Raw genomic sequence first — 20,163 nt, forward strand, 5'->3', positions numbered from 1 at the left:
GAAAGGTGAACTTATCCTTATTCTGGCACCTGAAGCCGAGTGAAGAATCCACTCGGGGGAGGACATAGCAGGATCCCTGGACAGGTAAGTGTCTTTATAGTAAGTCGGCAGTGACCGTATTTGTAGCTGCTGACCTAATTTTTTGAGGGAAGTCTGGAGCTCCTCTTTAAAAACTTTTTGGTCTGTGGTTTAATGAAAAGATATTGTCTCCTCACAGCTGAAGGAAGTGTTCAGGAAACAACTAGAAAAGGCAGAGCAGGAAATTAAGAAGACCACAGCGATCATAGCGGAGTACAAACAGGTAAGTCATTACATGGTAGATTTACATCTCAGATTGTTATTCGATGTGCATAAAGTAATTGCAAAATTTAGATATGTTTACAGAAAGCATAAGGGCCAATTCACACGGTGTGCAATGACTGGCGCTTTACTGCACTGCCAAGTGGCATCACTGTTAGGACACAAGGAAAACTATTGATTTCTGTAGGTCTTCGAACAGCTGCAATAAAAATGTAGGCCTATTCTTAAGGTGGTTTGGAGTATAAAATCCATTCACCTCCATGATCTCTTTCTGCCACTATGTCCAGTCTAATCAACTTTCAGGGCCTTCAACCTGCACATCCGTTTCTTCAGGTGACTAAAGACAGATAGTAGACATTTCTTTCAAGCCTACCAAAAGATTCTTCAGCTTTCACCCATCAATTTTGTTAGACTAAGGAGTTGGCACAACAAAGTGAACCCTCTTCTAGTCACCAGGGTGTGCAATGTTCACTATAAGAGGAGCACTTGTGGCTGTTTCTTCTAGGGAGTCTGAGACTCTCCAGGTTGATGTTGGTTGAGAGAGATTTTGCATCATGGACAGTGGCGGCCGGTGTTCCAAATTTTGGGGGGTGGGCAAAAAAACAGAAAAAAAAAAATCCTCAAATGCAGCCACTGTGCCCATCAAATGCTGCCAGTGTGCATCGTGTGCATCGCCCGCCTAGCCCTTACCTGTCTCGGTGGGGCAGTGGGTCACGGCTGCGATATACTCCACGCTTTTCGATGTCTTCTCCCATCCTCTGCTATGATTGGACGCCTGATTGGCTGACTGAAACGACAGGTGCTGTGAATTGGACGCCTATTGGGTGACAGGTAACAGACCCGAGCACCTGATTGGCTAAGAGGCGGTTTAGTGTTAGAAAAGTGAATGAATATTCGCTTTCCAACACAACACTAAGTGAACTGCGAGTGTCCAGCATGGTGCCCGCTGTTTACCTTTTTGGATGCCTATTGGAGCCTATGGCTCTAATCGGGTGCTTTAAAAAAAAAAATACCCCACTGCTGTAATTTAGGGGCCTGGCCCCTGAATAGTGGGTGGCAGCGGCGACCATAGAGGAATTTATGGTGATAGACAGGTGGCAGGAGAGAGGGGGCGGTGCCCGTGCGCCCTATAGACTCGCTGCCACTGGTCATGGAAGTCATTGAGGTTGATTTACCAAACATGGCAAGTGCAAAATCTGGTGCGCCTCAGCATAGCAACCAATCGGCCTCCACTTTTTTATTTTATTTGTCACAGCTTAATTGAACAAAACGGAAGTTAGACGCTGATTGGCTACCGTGCTCAGCTGCACCAGATTTTGCCCTCTCCAGATTTAGTAAATTAACCCCTAGGTGACTGACTGGGAAATTAGAAGACTGTCTAACAAACTATTAACAAGCCCCTCTTATTAGTTGAAGTTGGCCCGAAACATCACTGTGACATGGTGTTGGTAGTGATGTCTCATTAACATCTCTTCTAATCTCACTTCTAGATATGTTCCCAGTTGAGCACACGGTTGGAGAAACAACAAACGGCAAGCCGGGAGGAACTGGAGATCCTAAAGGTGAGAAATGAACACAAATCTAGTAAATTCATAAATGTGCCATGACAAGAATTGGCTTTCAGCGTGTCAACGATTGAAAACGGTATTTTCACCTCTTACTATTTTGTATGTTTTAAGGCCAAGTTGATGTCCTGCAGTCACTGCAGTGAGATCTTCAGCAAGGAGGGGTCGGCGCATGGCTCCAACCAGGGTGACGGAGGAGATGACGAGAAGGACTCTCTGATGAAACACTTGCGGGAGATGGAGCTGGATTTGGCACAGACTAAACTGCAGCTGGTGGAGGCCAAGTGCAAAATCCAGGTACGTAGGAAACGGCCGGGGGACCATCCCAATATGGTACTGTTAGAGAATTCACCTTGTATTGGGGAGAACCATATATGGAAGCAGTTATTATACTTTCTTATGTTTTGTTTGTGAAGTTTACTATTTTACATGGCTCTTTTTAAAGAGAACCTGTTATGATATGCAGAGGTTCTTGTCTTCATCTGCTTTTATGGCTGAACACTGGGCTGCTTTTGGCAACTACTGAAGTTTGCCTGCCCCTTGCTGTTAGCCAGTGAGGTGCCAATAGGCTGAGTGGGGGGGCAGAGCTTACCAGCAAGAGACAATACCCAGAAGTATTGAAGCCTGTTAGAACTGCCTGGCTTTTAGCTGCCTGTGTTTAGAACTGCCCGGCATTTAGCTGCCTGTGTGTAGAACTGCCCGGCATTTAGCTGCCTGTGTGTAGAACTGCCCGGCATTTAGCTGCCTGTGTGTAGAACTGCCCGGCATTTAGCTGCCTGTGTGTACATGTGCATACTTCTAGATCCCTGAACTTTATATTTGCAGGAATTTTTTCCTTTTAGGAATCCTATTAGAATGTCCTGCCCACCCAATTATCATATTTAAGGTTTAGGCGGAGTCTGGTTGGATACATTTGGCTGATGAAACTAGAGATGCGCCGAAATTTCAGCAGCCAAAATAATCGTTGCACTTATGGAGTGTTTTTCATAGGTCATGCGACTCAAAAACCTCATCAGAAAATTAACAAGGGTGTGTTGGTGCCTTTTTTTTTTTTTTTTTGACCAAAAATGCAGGAAGCAAGGTTTTTAACACTACCACGGAAGCGCAACCAACCAGTGTGAAGACATAGGGGGGGTTATTTACTAAAGGCAAATCCACTGCACTTGGAAGTGCAGTCCCTGTTGCTCCGAGGGGGACATGCAAGGAAAATAATAAACAGCATTTTAGCTTGCACATGATTGGATAATAAAACCAGCAGAGCTTCCCCTCATTTCAGATCCACCCCTCAGATTTACAGAGACTGCACTTCCAAGTGCATAGTGGATTTGCCTTTCGTAAATAAATAACCCCCACAGTATTTAAAGCGGAAGTCCACCCTTATTTTATTTTTTAAAAAGCCAGTAGCTACAAATACTGCAGCTGCTGACTTTTAAAAAAATGGACACTTACCTGTGCAGCGCACCCGTGATGTCGGCAGCTGAGGCCAATCAATCACTTGTCTCTCAGCCTACCCCCTCCATCATCCTCTGTGAGGGAATCAGGAAGTGAAGTGTTGCGGCTTCACTGCCCGGTTCCCGCATGCGCGAGCCACACGGCGTGCCCTCACTGGTCCCTGCTGTCTTTTGGGACCAGTGCGTTTCCCAGAAGACAGATTTCTATAATAAATATCTATAGATTTTTATATTACTTGTCCATTTTTTCTAGTTCAAGTTCCTTCAAAAAGCGGAGGTTCACTTTTTGTGTGGACCCCCGCTTTTAAATCGATGCATTTTTGTTGAGCTTTTCTTGCGCTAAAGGTGCCGTTAATGTCAGACAAAAAATTCATACTCCTTTAAAGACAAGCAAAGGGCCACAGTTTGGAAACCAACTGCTGCAAGATTGCTTTCACACTGGGGCGCGGGCAGCATCGGCGGTAAAGCGGCACTATTTTTAGCAGCGATTTACCATCGTTTATGCGGAGGTATTTGGCCGCTAGTGGGTCGCTTTTAACTCCTGCAAAGCGCCACTTTGCCCATTCATTTCAATACACACCACTCCAAAGATGCTGCTTGCAGGAGTCCTGCCAGCGCATCGCCTCAGTGTGAAAGCACTCGGGGCTTTCACACAGACTGCAGGGGAGCTGTTTTTCAGGTTCTATTTTTAACCCCCAAAAAAACGCCCCAGTGTGAAAGGGGTCTTAAGCATTAAGTCACTGTTCTTTGACTTGGTTATTTCCACCCTTTTCAGATACATTTGATGAAACCTGCTATACATTTGTGTTTCTTATTCATACAACATGCCTAAAAAAAAAAAAAAAATTGTTTTGCCTTTCTAGCTTTTTCATTGGAGCAGGTTTTATACGTTGCAGCTATTTCGTTTAAAAGCGCATTAACATACAATGCTCCACCTGAGCCTTGAGATCTTTAAAGCCTTTATTTTTATATAACAAACATCTACTACTTAACTGCTCTGTGCAAAAGCTTTGCACAGAGCAACCTGATCCTCTTCTGGGCCCCCCCTAGCAAGTCTCTTGCTTAGGGGGGGGTACTCCTGAGCCCCACTCTGCATCTATAGACACCCCCTCTTCATAGGATTTGATTGACAGCAGCAGAAGCCAATGGCTCCCGCTGCTATCAATCTGCCCAGTGATGACCCCCTGCGCTCCTGTACAGTGTTGGATCAAGATCGGGCTCAGGTAAGTAATGGGGGTCCTGGACACAGAATGTTTTTTACCTTAATGCAGAGAATACATTAAGGGGGGAACAATGATTTAGAACCACTTTAACCCTTTGTTAGGACACAGTGCACATGTTTGGCTGCAAAGGTGGACCTTAAGACTGCCATAGCCATTAGAGGGCAGTCAGATGTGAATGTCTGTGTATAGATGGGAGCTTATAGCTGTATCCAGGGGAAGGTGGCCTACACACTGCTACCCTGGGATTCCTTCCCACCCCTCTTTATAACTGTTGCACTACAGAACAATTGCAATGGTGGTACATTCCTGTCTCTGACCTCTCACTCTCTCCCCCTCTGTAGGAGCTGGAGCATCAGCGAGGAGCGCTGCTCAATGAGATCCAAGCTGCTAAAAACTCCTGGTTTAGCAAAACCCTGAACTCTATTAAAACTGCTACAGGGACCCAGCCTACCACCGCACAGTCTCCACAGGGAGCCCAAGCTTCCAGCCCAGTCCTGCAGGCCCCCAAGGAGAGCACATAACACCAGGGAAGAGAACCCAACAAGAGCACAAGACGACCAAATGGGAAGCAGAGAATCGCGAGCAAAAGGGTACCGATGCCTCCTGGGTGAATGGAGGTCACATGACTCTCTTCCATCACCGATGTGCCCAGCCAGCTTCTAATCTCCATGCCACGGTCTACTTCTGCCTCCTGCAACTGAACTTTACTTTAGGCTGCTGCCACTTTTTACACTTTATTTCTTTTAAAGAACTTTTACTATTTTAGTATAAGAAGGGCCCTAGGCTCCAGCCAGTGGCTGACCTGCGAAATGTTGCCCTGGCTGCCTGATTCATGTGCGTGTTTTGTATGTATAAAATATGTTGGCGTGGAAATACAAATGTTTATAGAAATACATATTTGATCAAAAAGTTTTGACATATTGCTGCCTAAAACAAAAGTGCTAAATATTTTTTTTTTTTTTTATTATCATTTGTCTATGGGATTTCTGCCCTGGGACTTTCAGTGTTGTATTGTATGCAACCTGACAATTTATTAATCCATCACAATATTATCAGTAATAAAAAGTCATTGCTACAGTCTGTGTTAAGACTCTTACTATGTAATAAGGTAAGTGACCGCACGTGGAACAATCTGTATCATTTCCATTAGACTTAACAAGTATCTTGTACAAGGCCCTACCTAAACAGTCAGTTTACATCCAGCTAGTCCCTCACAATACAAAGATATTGGAAAATGTAGGGATGTACATACAATGCAGTGTGCTATGCATGGCCAGTTTAACCACTTCAGCCCCGGACCATTATGCAGCTAAAGGACCAGGCCCCTTTTTGCGATTCAGCACTGCGTCGCTTTAACTGACAATTGCGCGGTCGTGCGACATGGCTCCCAAACAGAATTGACGGTTTTTATTTTTTGCGCTATAAACCAAAATAGAGCGACAATTTTGAAAAAAGTGCAATATTAACTTTTTACTATAATAATAAATATCCCCCAAAAATATATAAAAAAAGTTTGGCCCGATGCGTATTCTTCTACATATTTTTGGTGGAAAAAAAAAAAGCGCACTAAGTGTTTGCTTGGTTTGCGCAAAAGTTAAAGCGTCTACAAAATAGGGGATAGTTTTATGGCATTTTTATTAATAATCTTTTATACTACTAATGGCGGCGATCTGTGATTTTTATCGTGACCGCGACATTATGGCGGACACATCGGAAATGTTTGGGATCACTGCAGCGATCAGTGCTATAAAAATGCACGGATTACTGTGAAAAGGACAATGGCAGTGAAGGGTTTAACCTGTAGGGGTTAAGTGTGTCCTAGTTTGTGATTCTTACTGTAGGGGGGGGGGGGGAGGTGTGACCTCACTGATCATCGTTCCCTATGACAGGGAAGAGACGATCCGTGACAAGCCCTGGAGAAGGTTTGTTTACACTCGCCTCTCCCCGTTCTTCAGGTCTGTGACACGATCGGGTCCCTGTCTCCAGCGGTCACAGAGCTTCGGGCCGGCAGCGTGCTCGCAACCCATGGCTGGGTTCTTAAAGGGGACGTACATGTACGGCCATTGTGCCCAGTCGTGTCATTCTGACGTATAGCATCGTGCGGTGGTCCACAAGCGGTTAAGGAAGAAAACGGAATTTCATCACAAGGACTCAGAAATTTGTGGGACTTTAAGACCGCTATGCTGCGCCAGCCTACTTCTTAAATGAGGTGCTGCGTAAGGGCCCATACACACGATCGGATTTTCTGACGGGAATTGTGTGATGACAGGCCGGACAGTTTGTATGCTCCATCGGACAATTGTTGTATGAAAACATACTTTAAAATTTTCCACCAACAAATGTGTGTTGTTGGATCATCCGATTGGAGTTTTGTCCGACAGACTTCTTCTGTACACACAGAAGCAATGCTAACCATAAGACAACATTAGCAGAAGTTGCCCAAAGGGTGGCGCTAAAGATCTGAAAAACCATGTAGTAGTGTTTGTTGGCTGACAATTCCTTGCCGTTTGTATGCAAGACAAGTTCACGACCAACACCCTTCGGACAAAAGTCCTATGCTTTGTCTGCAGAAAATCCGATCGTGTGTATGAGGCTTTAGATTCTAATTCAAGTAAATTGGCATTTATAGCAGTGTGTGCCTTTCCCATAGTTTATATGGTAGTGCAAAGCCTGCGGAGTGTCTAACTAACATTTGTTAGCGTCTACAACCCAGAATCAAATACCAAGTTTTCCATCTTCCTCACAATGTACATAATTGACCTACAATCAATGTTTAGGTTTACTTTAAAAGGTGGGATCCACAGCCGTTTTTTTTTTTTTTTTGGTAGATTGAAATCTATGGAGACACAATGTACCGTATTTTCCGGCGTATAAGACAACCCGGCGTATAAGACGACCCCCTAATTTTCCAGGAAAAATTTTGATTTTGGGATATACTCACTGTATAAGACTACCCCCTTCCTACTAGTCTTTCTGGAAGCTGAGGGGTAGCCAGAACTGCTGACAGAAACAGGCTTTTTCAAATCTCACTGTGCCATTACATGCCCCCACATTGCCATTGTGCCATTACATGCCCCCACATTGCCATTACATGCCCCCACATTGCCATTGTGCCATTACATGCCCCCACATTGCCATTACATGCCCCCACATTGCCATTGTGCCATTACATGCCCCCACATTGCCATCACTTGCCCCCACTGTGCCTGAACTTGTTGCCCCCCCCAGTGCAATAACACTCACTTTTTTTCCCCAGCGCTGACAGTCTCCCATGCTGCGATTGCGATCGTGAATGATTTCCGCGCCTTCACTGCAGAGTGTTCTGTGATAGGAGGAACAAAAATCTTCCCAGCAGCGCCTCTGTTATGTTTTCCGCCTATCACGGACGTCTTCTCATCTCGTCCGGGGATGAGAAGGCATCTGTGATAGGAGGAACAAAGAACAGAGGCGCTGCTGGGAAGATTTGTGTTCCTCCTATCACAGAACACTCTGCAGGGAAGGCGCGGCTTTGAAATCATTCACGATCGCGATCGCAGCATGTCAGCGCTGGGGGAAAAAAGTGAGTACTGAGACCGTACCCGGTGTATAAGACGACCCCCGACTTTGGATGCATTTTTTTGCATCCAGAAAGTCGTCTTTTATGCCGGAAAATACGGTAATTCAATTTGCATTGCACATCAATGCTCGTTTGTAAGGGATGACACGCATATGCCCATTGTATTCAATAAAACGGGTGCTTAAAAGGGTTAGTTCACCTTTATGCCCCATTCACACCTGTGTGTGGGGGGTTGTTTTGCTTTAAATGGGGCTTCCTCCCTGCAGTTAAAGGCAATGGGAGGCTGACAGCACCAACAGCCATTTACATGTGATGAGTACCTGTATGCAGACTGTCTGCGTCTATGGGCAATCATCAAAAGGTAACTTTCTTCATGTACAATTTGCATGCTAATTGCTGCGGGTGCTGTCAGACTCTCCCTCCCCCACAGCTACTCTCAGGAAACCCCTGAGTCTTCTGCAGGCAAGTGTAGTCTGCCCCACAAGCAATGTGAATGGCGCCTTACAATAAGATTGCCTGTGCATTCCAGCAGCCCCAGTTCAATAAAAAAAAGACACTGTTCAGATTTTTGAAAAATAAACTTCTTTTCAATGTTATACCTGTAGGCCTCCCATTCTTAACTAGGGTGGCTAAGGGTTCCCTGAGCCATGGGTAACTTACCCTTCCATCTGATGGCGTCTGCATTATGGCAGGTCCAACATTACTTGGCACAGACAGCAGTTTGACTGCAAGGATGTCATTCTGACCACACCTGTAGGGGGAGGCGTTCTTCCCACTTATCACCAGTATAAGGAGCATTTTCCCAATCGACTAATCTTAACGGGTTCCCCAAGTCCTGAAAATTATTTTGCGGGTCCCTCTGGGGTAAAAAGGTTACTGTAGGCCATCTGCAGACTTTACCATGTTTTTCCAAGACACTACAAGGTGGGCGACTCCATCCTGCTTAGATGGCAGTATGTGCCAATTGTTCTGGTTCATTCAAAATCTGCACAGTATACATACAGCCCAAAGGATATTGCACTTTGTTTAGTAGATGTATTCCAATGATGCAGCAGTAACAGATATCACCGCTGTATGTTGGCCAACAGATGCCGTAATAAATATTCTTGAACTAAAATGTTCATAGTTTTATTAGACTTGCGGTAACAGGAAAAAAATAAAATCATTCTATGGTAGCAAAAAACAAAGTTCTTGGCAAATACAGTACATCAGATTGTTAGCAATGCTTCAGTAAACAAAGTCCTCATATTTTAAAAGGGTCTGAAAGAAGTGTGTGTGTTTTATAGCAACCACATTCTCACTCGTATGCACCGGAACCATGAAAAGAATCGGATTTCTTGCATCGCACAGCCAGTTCTTTCATTCCCATACATAATAAACAGCAGCAGTAATTTAGACATGTAATTCCTGATTTTATAAATATAATAAAGTGCTCATCTTCTCACATACCTGATGGAATGCACCGCTGGATGAAAGGGGGACTACATCACCGGTAGATTGTAAACACCAGATTCCGTCTAGCTAGGTTAGTCACTGGTGATGCCAGCATGAGATAACATGTATCCAGAGTGACCCATCAGCAACATTACAGGAAATGCGACTCTTATCTGGTATAAAATGTACAAAGGGGAAGACTGATGTGCTTCCATGGGCACAGAACCCCATCATAGAAGTCACTTAATGATCCATCTTCACTTATCTGTAACCTTTATATGATAAGGCTTGAGCTCTTCGGGGGAAACATAATCGGGTGCGTTGCTCATAAGGTCATGGCCTCTAAATGATTTTGGAAAAGCAATAACCTCACGTATGCTTCGTGCTCCAACGATAATGGCAATCAGGCGATCCAATCCTGAAAACGGAACATTTACCACTTTAAAAAGACTTGTATACGCAGGTGATGCATCGATAAATTATATATAATGTATTGTGCTAAAATAGAACCGACAGAAGTGCTACTCTATTGAAAATGAAAAATACATTCTGATTGAGTTACTTTTTTTATATATAAAAAGTAACTCAATCAGAATGTATTTTTCATTTTCAATAGAGTAGAATTTCTGTTGGTTCTATTTTAGCTATATATATATATATATATACACATATACACACACACACAGTACAGACCAAAAGTTTGGACACACCTTCTCAATCAAAGAGTTTTCTTTATTTTCATGACTATGAAAATTGTAGATTCACACTGAAGGCATCAAAACTATGAATTAACACATGTGGAATTATACATAACAATAAAATGTGAAACAACTGAAAATATATTTCATATTCTAGGTTCTTCAAAGTAGCCACCTTTTGCAGCAGACACATCTCTAGAACTGTTAGGAGGAGACTGTGTGAATCAGGCCTTCATGGTAGAATATCTGCTAGGAAACCACTGCTAAAGAAAGGCAACAAGCAGAAGAGACTTGTTTGGGCTAAAGAACACAAGGAATGGACATTAGACCAGTGGAAATCTGTGCTTTGGTCTGATGAGTCCAAACTTGAGATCTTTGGTTCCAACCCCCGTGTCTTTGTGCGACGCAGAAAAGGTGAAGGGATGGACTCTACATGCCTGGTTCCCACCGTGAAGCATGGGGGAGGAGGTGTGATGGTGTGGGGGTGCTTTGCTGGTGACACTGTTGGGGATTTAATCAAAATTGAAGGCATACTGAACCAGCATGGCTACCACAGCATCTTGCAGCGGCATGCTATTCCAATCCGCTTTGCGTTTAGTTGGACCATCATTTATTTTTCAACAGGACAATGACCCCAAACACACCTCCAGGCTGTGTAAGGGCTATTTGACCAAGAAGGAGAGTGATGGGGTGCTGTGCCAGGTGACTACCTCTTGAAGCTCATCAAGAGAATGCCAAGAGTGTGCCAAGCAGTAATCAAAGCAAAAGGTGGCTACTTTGAAGAACCTAGAATATGAAATATATTTTATTTTTATATTTAGTTTTGATGCCTTCAGTGTGAATCTACAATTTTCATAGTCATGAAAATAAAGAAAACTCTTTGAATGAGAAGGTGTGTCCAAACTTTTGGTCTGTACTGTAATATATTTTTTTTTCCAAATATACATTTCACAACTAACATTTATCTGCTCACTCAGGCGTTTTCATAAAAGGTCATTTAGTAATCATTTCATTACAAACACTTATACATTTATTCCCCTCCTTAACCTCTTTCTTCCAGTGGTGTGTAGTTTGCCCTATTTTTGTACCCCCTTACCCTGAAGCCATCATAGAATTCTCTATCCAATTTGCCCATACTCTTTCATATTTCTCCCTGTTTCCTCTATTACAGTATGTCTCCCTATACAATGGCAGCTTACCATTCACTAAGTTTTTCCAATATACCAACGAGGGGATCAGCCTTCTTCCAGTTTAGCACTATTCCCTTCCTTGCATAGAAGAGCAACAAGCCCACCTGTATTCTCCTTTCTAGAAAAGCAATATTTTCCCCTACTAATCCTAATAGACAGATCTCTGCCTCTTGATCCAGAGAAACTGATGTTACTATAGCAATTACTCTCAAGAACTCTCTCCAGAATACCACTATCTTCGGACAAGACCAAAATATATGAATACCATTTCCTGGAACATCTGCACATCTCCAGCCGTTTTTAGGATTTGATGGGAATATTTTATACGGTGTATAATGACTCCTATGTTTTAATTTCAAATTGTATTAATTTATCTCGAAGTGATACTAAAATCTGAATCTCCTCCCAGTTTTCTGCTACTAATTTTGGGACATCTCTTATAAACAAATTATGTGAATGTTGGATATCTGACAAATGCAGTCTTTGATAGGTAAGTGTATAGACGTGAAATTCTCTTTTTTTTTTCCCCTTTTTCTTACCATTTGCTCTAACCCTGGTTCTACCAATTGTGGCATACCCTCAGGGATCTGGGCTGACAAAGCGTATACCAACTGCATATATCTGAAAGTGGAACTCTCAGGAATATTCCAGCGCTACCTCATTTCTACAAATTAAAATATTTCTCCCCCATATATATTACTTGTGTATTTTAACTCCATATTTTGTCCATACCCCTGGATCTTGAATAGAGTCTAGATGCGGAAGCTCAGGATTTCTCCATAATGGGGTGTTTGGGGATACATTCGCTTTCGAATAGCTCTTCCTTGCTACACCAGCTCTCCATATTTTTACTGTTATCAACGGGGTCAGGTCACGTCTGGATTTTAACCCATGAAATGACAGTGACTCCACCTTAATGCATCCTATGCATTAAGGTGAAAAAACATCCATCGGCACTGGCCCCCTCCGAACCCCCATTTTACTTACCTCACCCCTCGAAAGTCCCGTGCGCGTCCTCGTGATCCTCTTTGGTTCCCAGCCTGGCCGTTGATTGGCTAGGTTGGACGGATTGATAGCAGCGCTGCTGTCAATCACATCCGATGATGCGGCAAGCCGGGAGCGGGGCCGAGTGATACAGTCGGCGGCTATGCCCACCGCTGTATCACGGGAGCGCGCCCGCAAAAGCTTTCCACCATGCGAGCTCGCTCGCATGAAGGTGGAAAGCTTTTGCAAGGAGGCGCGAGACAGCCGCCGAGGGACCCCAGAAGACAGGGTTCGGGGACACTCTGTGCAAAACGAGCTGCACAGTGGAGGTAAGTATAACATTTAAAAAAAAAACATTTTTGCCTTTAATTGAACAAGCTGAGGTTAGAAGCCAATTGGTTTCTATGCAGAAATGTGACCAATCTCTAGCTTTAGTAAATAAACCCCATTGTGAATAGTTTTATACTTTAAAAGGCCGGGTTCACAGCATGGGGTCCGGTGAGTTCCTGTTCACTGGTTCAGGTGATTTTTTTTGCCTGTATTCACACCTGAACCAGGCCCAAACATGCACAGGACCCTTTTTGGAATGCGGACCAAGGCCGCCATGGAGAGAGCTGGTCACACTTGCATGTTATGTGAATTGGATGCAGCGGAAATCCACATCCAATTTGCACATATGTGAATCCAGCCTAACATATCTTAATGGAACCTGTAATGATTATTACCAAGTAAAATGTTTTTTTTTGGATCTATAGTATCAATAGGAAAACTGACATTGGGGCAACATTTCCCCACTCTGTGCATAACAAAAAAAAAAAGTATTATAGATGGCGTTCAACTTTGGAAATCATTTGCTTTTCTGTAGTTGTGCTTCTTGACTTTGTTCTGTTGAGGTCAAATTGCCACCCTCCGTTCACTTTTTTCTGGGCCTAGTTTTCTATTTAAAACAAACTCATCCAAAAAGGGCTGATCGTGCAGCAGCAGGATGGAAACCGTGTCAGTAATGGACAAATGGCGAGCTGACCAGCAGCGCCTGTAGCTGCAAACAGAGGCGGCAGCCCCTGAAACATAACGGCCCACCCAGACCCAACATCTTCCTTTTCTGTTGACAGTCGCTGCCTTTGTTTGCGGTTACAGATTCTGCCGATCGGCTTGCCATTTGTCCATTACTGGCATGGTTTCCATCCTGCTGCATGATTGACCCTATTGGATGGGTTATGTTTCCATGCTGCCTGATGGCATCTTCCATACACTCCAGCTGGATATAGTTGTTTTGAATTTAAGTGTGCTTAATTTTAGTAAATGGTACAGGAGTTGTGTGAATCCTTTTAGCACCCCCAATCTCTCCCCAACAGACTGTTCTATATACAGACTATACTGTAAGGAGAGCAGTATTTTTCAAACATGTCATGTGCATATACCTTGGTAATTATTTGTCAGCAATCTATAACATGACTTAATAATAGTAGTTTTAAAGTGAAAATAATGTAGGATGTCTGGAATTAAAGCACGCAAAATATGAAGCACCTACCCAATGCAATCCCACCATGAGGAGGTGCTCCTGACTCCAGAGCCTCCAGGAGATGAGAGAGAAGACCAACATCCTCCTGCAGAGACACAGAGGAATTATAACGGACATAGACTCGTGCGACCTTATCCTTCAAGCAATGTGAGAAAATCCTAAGTGATATAACACCGATAGTAAACATTTAATAAATGTTCTATTGTCTAGACCCACTTTTTCATCCATATCATAGAGCTGCAAGACAGCTGCTATATTGGTAGACGCAAAAGCCATAACCAAGCAACTGTTCAAAAAACCTTAATGACACAATCAATATAATCCAGTAATCAAAAGCAGGAGTGGGTAGAATCAACCTCTGATGCCGCATACACACAGTCGGAATTTCCGACGGGAAAAAGTCAGATGTGAGCTTTTTAATCGGATATTCCGACTGTGTGTATGCCCCATCGGACTTCTTCTGTCTGAATTTCCGACTGACTTATAAGAGAGCAGGTTCTCAATTTTTCCATGGAAAAAAATCCTATCGGAAAATCCGTTCGTCTGTTTAGAATTCCGACAGGAAAAAAAAACACCCATGCTCGGAAACAATGCGATGCATGCTCGGAAGCACTGAACTTTTTCGTAGTGTTGTACGTCACCGCGTTCTTGGCGGTCAAAAGTTCAGAGAAATTTTGTGTGACCCTGTGTATGCAAGCCAAGCTTGAGCGGAATTCCGTCAGAAAAACCATCCAACTTTTTTCCAATGGAAATGTCACTCGTGTGTACAGGGCACGATGCAGGACCGCTGCTAAGGCAGCACAACCAGCCCAGGAGAATTGGGTCAACAGAGGGGCGCAGGAGGTGAGATCAGAGGATGGAGTTTTTCCTTCATTTTCAGGGATCCAGGCATATAATCCTGCACCTCCTAGTTTACAGCTGTCAATGCCTTCCCTGGTGGACTGATTCTTTTGTACATTCACTATGATCACTCGGTAAGGGCCATGGCTGAGAGGGCACAGCAGGACTAATCGGGCCCTCTGATTCCCCCTGTATTGTAACTGTCTGCCTTAATATTGAAAAGTGCTGCATAAACTGTTGGCCAGGGCCGTCTTTACCGCAGGGCAAATGGGGCAGGTGCCCTGGGCCCTGTCACTGTTGGGGGCCCAAAGCAACCCCCTTTAAAAAAAAAAAAAAAAAAAAAATTTTTTTTTTTTTTTTTTTTTTTTAGGGGTCCGGAGGGGCAATTTTTTTTAGGGGTCCTCAGGGGCCCGGAGGACCCCAGGGCCCCAGATGGCAACCCCCCTTTTTTTATTTATTTAAAAAAAAAATTAAATTTAATATATTTTATTTTTTATTAAAGGGACAATTTTTTTTTTAGAGGTCTGGGGGTCTCCAGGGGCCCGTAGTTCCCCAGGCCCCCGGATGACAACCCCCCTTTTTTATAAAAAAAAAATATTTTTTTATATATTTCATATATATATATATATATATATATATATATATATATATATATATCTTATATAATATAAATGTTATTATTATTATTATTATTATTAATATTATTATTAAAGGACCCAGAGGTCCCTAGGGCCCCGGATGGCAACCCCCCTTTTTTTAATAAAAAACATTTTTTTTATATATTATTTCTTTTTTTTCTATTTTATATATATATATATATATATATATATATATATATATATATATATTAAAGGGCTCAGAGGTCCCCAGGGCCCCATGTGGCAAACACCCTTTATTTTTTTTATAAATGTTTATTTTTTTATTTTTGTTTATATGTTTTTTTTTATTATTTTTTTATTAAAGGGCCCAGAGGCCCGGATGGCAACCCCCTTTTTTTGTAATTTATTTTTATTAAAAAAAAAAAATATTAAAGGGCCCAGAGGTCCCCAGGGCCCCAGATGGCAACCCCCTTTTTAAAATATATTTTTTATATATATTTTTTATTTCTTTTTTTCTTTTTATTAAAGGGCCCAGAGGTCCCCGGATGGCTACACCCCTTTTTTTATATATATTTTTTTTCTTTATTTCTTTCTTTATTTCTAAAGGGCCCCCTGCTTCTAAATTTGCGGCAGCCCCCCCCGCTTCTCAATTTCAGGCGGCAGCACCCCCCCCCGGTTCTCTGCTCCAGGGGGCCCATGCCTGAAGCTGTGTAAGTGGCCCCATAATTCCTGATGGCGGCCCTGCCGCCCGTTAAGCCCCTGTGCTGCCCACAAATCAGGCTGAAAATCATCAGCGGCACGCAGCCAGTGACAGTACTGCTTCCCTTCCCAGTGTTTTAAAATGTACAGCACCCCTGGCTTCCCTTTAGACATGCACTTCTCCCTTCTTGCCACTGGGTGCTGCTTGTATTTAAAAGTGAATTAGAATGTGATTTTATAACATCCCCAGTTTGCTCTTCCCGAGGTTGACTTCTTCATGTCCTGCTCCTCAAGGTATGTCACTGTTTGCTAATCTATATTGTAAATAGAAGTTTTCTGTAGAGTGTGCCCAAAGTCTTTATAATATTTGATGATTCACTGCAGGTCTGGTCAGTGTTTTAAAAAGTTACTCTATTTTACACATGGCATGGCATGAGGTCACAGCACCGTCTGTCCATTCTTCTTTAGCACCATGGGACCCATGCCATGCCATGTGTAAAATAGAGGAACTCTTTAAATCACAGACCAGACCTGCAGTCCAGGCTGAGTAAAGCCTCAAAACACATGGCATTACTGTCTGTATTTAACTGCTTGATGGGCTTATTTTGGGCCTGGCTGGTTCACATGTATGTGTTTTGGCGGCCCACATTTGCGCAGGCACAGCAGCCCATTCATTTGAATAGGCCGCCATGCCTGCGTTTCCTGCAAAGAAAAGCGCATGCCTCATGTAATAGGCTGCGCACACGGCACGTCTATGCCCATCAAGCACTGAAATACAGCACTTAGACGTTTAGGTCACGCTTTTAAAAACACAGTACGTTTGTGTGTGCAAGAACTGCAGGTAAGTAGCATGGTGCAAAAGCAGAATGGATTTCAAGGCAACTGTATTTTTAAAATGCTGAATGCACCTTTTTTCTGCAGGAAACAAAGGCATGGCAGCCCATTCAAATCAATGGGCTGTTGTACCTGCACAAATGAGGACCGCCAAAACATACATGTGAACCAGCCAGGCCCAAAATAAGCTGGAGGGGGGCCCAAAAAAAATGTTTGCCCTGGGCCCAAACCATATTAAAGACGGCCCTGCTGTTGGCGCTATATAAATCCTTTAAAATAATAATCCCGGTGGTAGTGGCCCACTGCACACAGTGACAGTGACACAGACTAAACTGTATAGGAGGTACAGTCTCCAGCCTCCCCTCTGTGTGCCTTTGGGGACGCTAGAAGAATGGAGTGTGTTTGGGCACTGAAAGGATTTGTATCTACAAGCTTTTGTTTGCTTGAGAATTTGTAAAAGCAGCTTGAAGTAGGTCAAACAAACCGAAAAAAAACCTCTAAAAACTGGCTTACACATCTTTACAAATGCTATGTTAATGGTGTATTACAGAGGGAAAAATCTTCAGTCCCATAATGGGCAAATCATGGCTGCTTACCTTTAAAACATCCTGGAGGACCCAGCGTTGCAGTTCTGCACTGTGAATGCGGATGGAGCCACCTCCTATTTCATTACCATTTAAGACTAGGTCATAGTGCTGGCCGCGTACCTAGAAGAGTAAATCATACAGAAGTAGTTGTAAAGTATTTTATGGTTAGGCTTGTAAAATGAGGGTGTCAATACACACCTCAGACACCAAGCCTAAACAAGTACAGATGGCACTAACTGGGAATAATTTGAAAATTAACAAGTTTACTTCTATGAAACGATTTTGATTAAATTAAATCTTCATTTTAGAATGATTATGTAGAACCAAAGACTATGCGGTGTAAGGCCTTTTTTATACAACCCTTCCAATTTACATCCAAGTTAGGCAAGCCCCCGCACTAGAACGGTTGGTGAATGCAAGATTGTACTGCATGTGACCAGCTTTAGAGTCTCAGTCTAATCATGGGCAAGAAATAAATGTGAAAATGGAGGGATCAGGTGGGTCCAAAGAGCCAGTTGACTGGGCAGATGAGAAAACATACTGATTTATAATATTCTCCCCTTGCTGATAAGTTAGCTCCTACTCTACACCTCTTCCTCCCCCCACCGTCCTGGTTTGGTCCCAACTCTGCAGTACCAGAGGTTTGTTTGACTTGAGTCGGGCCACATCTTGACTGAGAGTCCAACCTCCCTTTTATAAATAGGCTTTAAAATGACACCTATCGTGATCAATCTGACCTCTTTTAAATATAGCTACCCACTGTGCACACCACAATAATAACTATACTTCATTCCCAAATGTAGACTGAGGCACTACAAGTCTAAATGTGGAAAGTGCCAACTCTATGGGCCTTTATGTCAGGCCAGTAGTGGTACCTTGGCCGGCTCTGTGTACAGAAGGTCCATGTCCTCCGAGTGAGGAGCTGTGAAGGGATGATGAGCCGATTCCAACTCTTCTAGATTGTCTTCTTTGGGGAGAAAGAGTGGAAAGTCGACAACCCATAAGAAATGGAAACTTTTGGGGTCACGGAGAAACACCCCACATTCCTCTAGCCGAGATGCTACATCCAGACGCAACTTTCCTAAAGCGGTGCACTAGAGGAAAAAAAAGACAATATAACACTAGAAAGGTTGGCAGTATACCAATCAAATATTAATACGTGTTACCTGACCCCAGCAGTGTAATTAAACAAGAACCCCAGGCACACATGTTAAGATACAGTTGAAATACATACAAATGAGCGTATTTGACAGAATTTGCAATGCACTTGAATCAATCTTGAAAAGATACCCCTGCCAAACAGGATCCAGGGTCCTGGACCCCAAGGGAATACTCTACAGATAAGTGATATAGCTTGGTCTGAGACCCATTACATAAATTGCATTTATTTGTATTTTTAGAGGCAGACTTAAGCTGGTTTGGCTGCAGCCCAGGTGTACCCAGTTTTTGTTTATGTGGTTAAGCTTACGGTTTCTCATAGACTTTGTTAGGTTGAATGTTTTTGGCACGTTTTCTGAAAGGCACCAGAAGTCCTGCATGATGCATCTTTGGTGGGCCTTCAGAAAACACACAACCTAATGGAAAGTCTATTGGAAACCGCGGGTTAACTGCATGAAAACCCGTGAGCACACCTGCAATGTGGCCAAACAGCAATGCAGCAGTGTGAAATCGGCCTTTAAAGAAAATCAAAACAGATGAAAGGGTAGATACTCACCACTGCGTCATGCTGCCCTGCAGCCACTAAGAGGAGATCTTCAGCTACTGCCCCAGTGACACGAGCAAGATCCTGCCTCTGCTCTTCACCCAGGTATTTGACAAGAAGAGTCTTCCAGGAGCCATCTGATCGCACAGCAATTGTCATCACTTCCTGTATTTTAACAGTTATAGATACTATTACAAGCGAGCTTCAGCCAATTACAACAAAGTTTAATGCAGGGAAGACGTCAGCTGATAAAAATCCTACAAAGTAAAAAACACTGTACAATCTTTGTGTGAAATTTTTATAACCCTGTTAAGATTTTTATTTTTAGTCATCTGTCCCCTATTATAGAGATTTACCTTCACTTCCTGTCCCATAACAGGAAGTAAGAGGAAATCTCAGCAAATTAACCACTTGCCGACCGACCCATTGTAAAAAATATACCTGCTTACCTGACCCTGACTAATCCGATACGGCTGTTTGCTGGGCAGAAAGTTAAATGAGGGCAAGATGGCCACCACTTGTCTCTATGCCCTTGGAGGACCGAAGCGACATCTGACGACACTTCCGGTTCTCGGGTCAAATAATTTTTTTCGCTTTTAAAAGGTAAATGAGAGATCTGGGGTCTTTTTGACCCCAGATCTTCCAATAAAGAGGACCAGTCATGCTTATTTATATTACAAGGGATGTTTACATTCCTGGTAATAGGAATAAAAGTGATAAATAAAAAAAGCAAGAGTGTCAAAATAAAAAGTAAAATAGATAGGAAAAAAATAAAAATAAGGAATAAAGGGCCCTATCCCTCCATGCACGAAGAAGCATAAGCAAGTCGTGCACACATATGTAAATGGTGTTCCAACCACACGTGAGGTATCGCAGCGATCATTAGAGCAATAATTCTACCGCAAGACCACCTCTAACTCTTAACAGGTAACCTTTAAACATTTTTAAAGCGTTGCCTATGGTGATTTTTAAGTACTGT

At 43.0% G+C, this 20,163-nt stretch overlaps 2 protein-coding genes across 7 annotated transcripts in view; one reads left to right on the forward strand and one right to left on the reverse strand.

The window, feature by feature from the left end:
* The window catches only part of RABGAP1L (RAB GTPase activating protein 1 like), a 471,992-nt gene extending 466,376 nt beyond the window's left edge, over nt 1-5,616 (forward strand). For 5 of the 6 annotated variants that reach the window (XM_040360396.1, XM_040360399.1, XM_040360400.1 and 2 more), the window contains 4 exons: nt 218-301; nt 1,791-1,862; nt 1,980-2,162; nt 4,881-5,110. In XM_040360396.1, coding sequence (XP_040216330.1) covers nt 218-301; nt 1,791-1,862; nt 1,980-2,162; nt 4,881-5,060 — 519 coding nt within the window. In that variant the 3' untranslated portion in view covers nt 5,061-5,110. Of the gene's footprint in view, nt 1-217; nt 302-1,790; nt 1,863-1,979; nt 2,163-4,880 lie in introns of all 6 variants that reach the window. The other variant, XM_040360397.1, reaches the window with a different exon arrangement.
* Nucleotides 5,617-9,094: 3,478 nt separating this feature from the next.
* The window catches only part of DARS2 (aspartyl-tRNA synthetase 2, mitochondrial), a 55,311-nt gene continuing 44,242 nt past the window's right edge, over nt 9,095-20,163 (reverse strand). Inside the window, exons 14-18 of the mRNA XM_040360404.1 lie at nt 19,197-19,349; nt 18,358-18,576; nt 17,492-17,602; nt 13,933-14,008; nt 9,095-9,947 (exon numbers count right to left, since the gene is read on the reverse strand). Of these exons, the coding sequence (XP_040216338.1) occupies nt 9,787-9,947; nt 13,933-14,008; nt 17,492-17,602; nt 18,358-18,576; nt 19,197-19,349 (720 nt within the window). The 3' untranslated portion in view covers nt 9,095-9,786. The remainder of the gene's footprint in view (nt 9,948-13,932; nt 14,009-17,491; nt 17,603-18,357; nt 18,577-19,196; nt 19,350-20,163) is intronic.

Source organism: Rana temporaria, chromosome 7 (assembly GCF_905171775.1).
Source record: "Rana temporaria chromosome 7, aRanTem1.1, whole genome shotgun sequence".
NCBI classification, from domain to species: domain Eukaryota; kingdom Metazoa; phylum Chordata; class Amphibia; order Anura; family Ranidae; genus Rana; species Rana temporaria.